This window comes from Rhinolophus sinicus, linkage group LG03 (assembly GCF_036562045.2).
Source record: "Rhinolophus sinicus isolate RSC01 linkage group LG03, ASM3656204v1, whole genome shotgun sequence".
NCBI classification, from domain to species: Eukaryota; Metazoa; Chordata; class Mammalia; order Chiroptera; family Rhinolophidae; genus Rhinolophus; species Rhinolophus sinicus.
In genome coordinates, this window is record NC_133753.1 from 162953701 (window position 1) to 162960470 (window position 6770).

Consider the following 6770-nt stretch of genomic DNA (forward strand, 5'->3'; position numbering starts at 1 on the left):
GTATAAAAGAAAGCTGGCTTCATGATAAAGTTCAAAGTATGAGAGAAGCTGAACCCTTAAAATTTGATGCAGCTCAGGCTGCCTCTGAGTTTGTTGATGTTCTTAGGAGTGTTTTGCCCTCTATGCCTTATATTACCCATTCTGTTATAATATTTCTTACATTGAGCATCTGTGTCTGCTTGGTTCTGTGCCTACTCCCCATCCTCATCAGATGTTTCATCAGCAGGATGTTAGACTTACGAGCTGACATCCATCAGCTTGAGCTCAAGGCGAAGCCTTAAGTCTTTCTCCCCCATGCATTTAGAGGGGCGGGTTAGCCAAAGACGGGTGAGTACTTGGGAGCCGCTTCAACACCTAAGACAGGGCTTGTATTAATAAAATATGAGTACCAATGACGGGTAAGTTGAGGCAGGCGTCCTGGGATGCCTAAGTCAGGCACCATCACCTCGCCATCCTGGCTGGATGGACTTTGCTTTTATAAAATAAAAAAGGGGGAGATGTGGGGAGCCATGGTTTCTTGCAACCCTGAACCTTGCAGACTGGCTCGGTTTCTGCCCCCATAACATTGTCTCTGCCTTATCTGAAAAGCGCCTAACGGCTGCTGAGGAATGTGGTGAAAACGGCCAGTTCCCAGACACAGAAAACTAAGGGCTTTCTAGACAATTAGTAGATTCTGTCTCCTTGAAATATTTACTTTTGTGAGTTTCAGTGACCTTGTATCTTCTATGTCAAAGTAAGGTTGAAGCTGGAAAGATTTACTTTCACTGAGATAATGCATATCTTCTTCGTTTAACTGCACGTACTCAAACTGTATATATTGGTTAGAGATAATAAACTCAGGGCTTCAGCATGACTGAAGACCGGCCGCATTAGCGTTTGTGTGTGTCTTTTATTTCATTCCCACTCCCCCATTCAGGTACTGATCGACTCGTGGCGGCTGGCCCGTCACAGAGGTGCCCTACAGGGCTGGAACCCAGAGCTGTGAAGGTGTCATTTGTCTCCTGTCAGTCCCTCGGGAGCTTGGAGGAGGGCCCTGGAGAACTGGTTCTCAGATACGAAGGAGAGGGTGCTGCCTGGCTGGTTCTGGCCTCTCTGACAGGTTCGATGAAGCTGGTTCTAGAAGTGCTGGAAGAAACTGGAAACTGCAAACAATGGGTGATGTTGTAGTACATTACATGGCAACAGTACCTGGTTGGGACAACAGCAAAAAAAGAAGCGAGTCTCTTTTGCGTCCTGCTGCCCACCAGTTCTCCTCAGTGTCCCTTATTACCAGAACTGAATATGGACCTGCCTGGCAAAGGAAAAAAGTGTCGTTTGCAGAGTCCCAGCCTAAGAAATTCAAGGATGGGTTTAGAAATGAGATGTTGTAGGTTAATAACTAGCATAGTATTTCTTTGTTTGTCTTTGTTTTCCTACTGGACAGTTCGTGTTCAGGACCCACATCTTTCTTTTTACTACTTTACAATCTCCATTTGTACAGCAAAGTAAAAAATATATAGAAGGGACTCAATAAATATTCCTTGAATGGATAAATGTATTAGATTTTATTCAAAACTACTTAGAAAAATGTACAATTCAATTCTTGTCAATTGAACAATAGTGAGTGCCTCATATGATGGTCAAGGCATTGGAGCTAAAATGTGAATATGAGGCAGTTCCTTACTATTAGTAGGGAGTTTAAGACATTCTCACATTACATATTTAAATAACAAAATGTCACAGCAAACATTCACATGCTTAAATGATCAAAGAATTGAACAGGCAGTAAAATCTACAGGCGCTGGGGGTGGGGGAAGGTAAATGTAGGTTTGGAATGATTCAGGAAGCTTACAGAAGTTATGATCAGAGGCAGGATTGAGAGGGGGGCAGACAGGAGAAGCTGGGGAGGAGGGGGGAGTTTGGCGTGTTCTGAGATGATGCTGATGAAAGCAGAGAAGGGAGGGATTAGTAGAAGCCACTGGAAAAGTAAATTGTAACCAATTGTGTAAAATCAAGGATGTTGGACTTAGAAGGAGGAGCATTATGTTTTTTGCAAAGAGAAGGTTTTAGGCAAAGGAGTGATTCGCCATTGGAAAGATTTTCTGAAAATAATCATGGGGCACTGTTGAGGGTGTGGAAACTAGAGTCAGAAAGACTGACAGTAGGAAAGCGTGACAATCATCCTGAGCCAGAAAAAGATGGTGGGAATAGAAATACAAAGGTAACAGGCACCATTGGAAGGAAGAATCAATATAACACAATGCGTAGTTAATCCAGGGCAAGGATGATGGAGAGGACATTTAGAATTAATCCACAGGGATTCACATACGGAGGATGCAGAAGGGTGGTGATAGACGACACACCACTGAATTTCAGCAGAACTTGATTAGTAATGACATCAGTAAAATAAAAGCCACAGTGAATATTTATCCTCCAATAACTCAGCCTAGTATTTTAAAAGTTAATATGCATCGGGAAGAATATATATATCTTCATCTTGAGGGACTTCAGAAGAACAAGGCTTCTGGAAGTTGTAATATTCAGATGTTATCTTATTTCCATAGATATGATCCTTGAAACAGGGCTGCTGGGTGTTCTCGTACAGTTCCTTATCAGTTTCTTCTTCAGCTTTGGGAGGACCTGCTTCCACATTTTCATAGATGTCCTGTATGTCAGTCCCCCCTGCAGCACATCTATGGTCTTGGGTTTGAACTAAGATTTTATGCCTCGAGCTGATAACATGGGGATTCAAGGAGAGTGTTTTAGTATAGTCTTTTCTCCTGCTGCTTCTCCTTTGCAAAAACTTCGGTAAGGTAAATTGTGTTGTGCCACGGTGTTTCCAGTGCCAAACACACCCAATTCCACAGATCACCAGCAGTAAAAGAAGGAAAATTCCTATAGAAATGGCCATTGAAGTGTTTCCACAGCTTTTCAACATTTTTGCACAAACAGTGTTGTTTAGTAGTAGCGTGTTGCCCTTAATGAATTCACAGGTACAGGCCGATGTAACTCTTTGTAGGGTACAGTTCAAAGGTAATTTTAGAAACTCTTTTAGACATTTCTCTTTCAGATCTGAAAGAATATTATCTGACAAAGTACTAATGCAATTAAAGGAGAGATTGAGGAACCCTGATTTTGGAGGCTGATTCTCGTATCTGATGCGTTTTTCATCACAACCATTATTGTACACTTGTACCGAGTCAGGAGGGATTTTAATCAACTCCAACTTCTTTTCTGTCGGTGAATCAGAAAATGAAGCAGAAATGAGTGGGAGATAATAGCAGAGTTGAAAACTCAAGAAAAAGAAGGTTGAATGACCTGCCATCCAGAAACCTGCTATAAATTAAAGACATATTAATTACATATTTATTACATCAGCATAATTAAATATCTACCATTTTCTACCAATGCATTAAGCACCATTTAGTGAGTTCCTGGTTTAATACACAATACAGTACTAGATGTTGTGAGTAGAGAAAAATATTTAGAACAACCTGTCCCTGCCCAAGCCTGAGTGATTTTATCACTTAGATTTCCACACGGTTTTTGACAACAGGCTAATAGTTTTCAAGTGAAAGGCAGTGCTTTGAACACCATAAGAGGAAAGGGACAAGTGCAATCATTTCCATTACCTATCACCTCCTCTGTGAAGCCTGTGGAGTGGTAATAGACAATGTCTTTTCCTTAATCACTCCTTCCTCTGTATTACCACATTAATGAATCCATTCTCTATTATAGCATGATAATCTAAATTACAGGAAACTCTGTATCTTCCTACTTGGTTAAATGGTGGGCAGAGATCAGATCTTTTCATCTTTATATTCCTAGAGTGCAAAACACTTAGCACACAAAAGTAACTCAGTCAAATTTATTGAAGAATGATTAAATAAACAAATGACTCCAAATCTTAGCACCTAATTGCTTAAATCGATAGTTTAAAACTCAAGATATGTCTTCTAAAGGGTACAGTTTATACTTAAAAGAAGAAAAGAACTCTGTGACATAAAACAAAATATCTTTGAAAGCCTCCCTATCACCAGTCTGCTCACAATTTTCAGCAAACAACTTTCATTCAATTAAGATAATTTTAGAGTATTTTCTGTCAGTTTTAAAATGGTTCGTCTAGACTGATTGTTCTATTAGTCTATCAACAAAGTTTTATGATTGCATGTTTTCAGCCTAGACACAGAAATAGTTACATCTCATAGTCGTTTTTTGTTCAAGGTTTATTGAGATATAGTTGACATATAACATTGTATAAGTTTAAAATGTACAACATGACTTGATATATGTATATATTTTGAAATGATTAATACATTAAGTTTATTTAATATCCATTATTTTACATAGTTACAATTTTTTTCTTGTGATGAGAACTTTTAAGGTCTACTCTTTTAGCAACTTTCATATATACGATATTGTTAATTATAGTCAGCCAATATTGTTAGTAGTGCTTATGAAATGATTATCATCACTTATTGAATGTCATCATCAAAGATATTTAGTTAAGAGCTTACTTTGGGTCACCTTCTAAACACCTTTACATGGATTATCTCATTTAATCCTACAGCTGCCATATGGACTAGATACTATTGTAATCCCCATTTTATGGCTGCAAAAGACAAGATTAAAGAGGTTAGGTAGTTTCCTTAACAACTAAAAAGATGCTGAATTAAGATTCAAGTAAAATTTGCCCCAAAATATTATTCTTACCCAAACTTCTGTAAATGGCTATCAAGCACATCCGTCACTTAATTTGTATAGCTTGATTAGCTCTGAGGTTCTTAAGGGCGGGGAATCATATTTAATTTATCTTTATATTACCAGCACCAGTACTAGACACAGAATAGCTAGTTTATTAAATATCTATTAATGAATGAGCAACCTGCATTAGGATAACAATAATAACGATAATGTTAAAGAAAACTCACCAAGGTTTGCCCTGCTTTCAGTGAGTGTTCATATATGACAGCAAACCTTTTCAAATTTGTACAGTTAGAATACATTAACATGCAAAATTTCATGCTGGCATTTCATGTAAAGTACCAAATTGAATATAAGATGCAGTCAATTTATAAAATGTATTTGGTAAGACTATAGGAACGTATATCTCACATCTCAACATCTTTTAATATCTTCAGAACTTTTGTAGGGTTCCTCCTCTCCAAGGCCAGGCACAATGATTGTGTTCAAGGGCAAAGGTTTGGCAAATGACTTTAACCATTACGAATGCATTTCCTTTTTTAAACAGATGAGAATTGTTCATATTTAAAGTATTTTGTGGTATAAATACTTATTTAAGTAATTATTTGCCAGCATATTTGAACTAAATTTCAAATATCGATGGAAATTAATCAGCTTTTTAAAAAGCCTACAACCTAAGTGGGGAGGGCTAACTTGTCCCCTGAAGATAAAGTAACAAATTACTCTCTTAGTTTTCAAGAGGATAATTTATTTTTACCATTTATGTTGTTCTATGTAGAGTATGCATTCTAGTACATTCCAAATATTAAAACTGTTTGTCAAAGAAGTGTTCACTGATATAAAGACAAGAAGACTTTTTACACAGAAAAACAAATGCATCCTTTTCCTTTCTTCAAAATAACTTACTAGGTAAAACGCTGAGAGACAAGAAAGACCTACTAGAATGAAAAACATGTTAAACAAAAGCCCTTCAAATATATATATAGTTTAATATCTAAATAAGTTTCACCTCACCCAATCTGGAAGAAAACTATTTGTTTTTGTTTTGGAAAACAGTTCCAACAGGTTACATAACAATTATTCCCTTGTCTTGAAACTACGAATTGTTGATAAACTGAATTTTCAAAGTCAGATACTGTCCTTCTGCTTGGAAACAAGGAGATAACAAAGCATAATCTTATTCTTGTGAGCATATATACTTGTAAAGAATCATTAACATTACCCTCAGTTTGTAAATTGTTATTTCTGCCATCAACACCTAAGGCCACCAAATAACTGTGCTTGATAAGATTAAAAAAGTCATTGATTATTAAAAAATGAACTTGTTTCTTAGTTTTCATTAGCTACACACCTTAAATCAGGTTCTTACTTACCTTGAGAGTGGTATGTTAAGCTCTCTTCTGTCCATTTTGTCGTTTTAAACTTACTGTGGTTTAGACCTTCTTCCTCTTTTTCACTTTGGTCAGTTAGTTCCTTCTTTACCTCCTCTTTTCAGATTATTTCATACTTGCGAAGCTTCCTGGATATAGAGGAAGTTCTTATCAGATGACCAGAATTAAGATAAATGACATGCGTTTTGGAATAAGGAAGTCCAGCCCTTCATCTTTATCAGGAATAATTCTCCAACTTTATCAGAAAACGTGCATAAAGTCTAGATGGTTTTTTATTTGAGCAATATTTGCAGCCCTCCATTTAGAATCAATAAAAGACATTTTACTTGCACTTTAGTTTTTAGAAAAGAAAGACGTTTAAATGTAGTAACACGTGGGTCTTGTTTATTTATTTATTTGTGTGCTTGGATGATTGATTGCTAGAATAGTTCTCCTTTCAAATACTGTGTCCCAATGCCTCAGGTAACATCTATACTTGTCAATCCGGAGTCCCAATTTTGGTTCAGAAAGTGTAAGTATTCATTTAAAATGATGATAAGAATTTCCAAGAGTGATTCTGAGTTGCAGTCCTCCTGGGACTTTCTAGTAGGTCTCTCACCAACTAAATGTGGGAAATACAACTTACCTGGAGATTCATAGATATTCAGCGTATTAAAGGCTATGAGCAGTTACAGCAAGCAAATACAACAAAATCAA

General features: G+C 37.0%; 1 protein-coding gene across 2 annotated transcripts; it reads right to left on the reverse strand.

The window, feature by feature from the left end:
• Positions 1–1529: 1529 nt before the first annotated feature.
• GAPT (GRB2 binding adaptor protein, transmembrane) lies at positions 1530–6174 on the reverse strand. 2 transcript variants are annotated; one of them, XM_074328920.1, is made up of 2 exons: positions 6057–6174; positions 1530–3315 (listed from the first exon to the last, which is right to left on the reverse strand). In XM_074328920.1, the coding sequence occupies exon 2, from the start codon at positions 3302–3304 to the stop codon at positions 2441–2443; it is 864 nt and encodes a 287-aa protein (XP_074185021.1). In that variant the 5' UTR covers positions 3305–3315; positions 6057–6174; the 3' UTR covers positions 1530–2440. The 2 variants fall into 2 exon arrangements, with proteins under 2 accessions (XP_074185021.1, XP_019598541.2); XM_019742982.2 differs by having other exon boundaries at positions 1530–3213; positions 6057–6172.
• Between the last annotated feature and the right edge of the window lie 596 nt (positions 6175–6770).

What these genes read in the sequence shown, in the direction of transcription:
- GAPT (XM_074328920.1), bottom strand. Translation starts at nt 3,304, where the DNA reads ATGGCAGGTCATTCAACCTTCTTTTTCTTGAGTTTTCAACTCTGCTAT.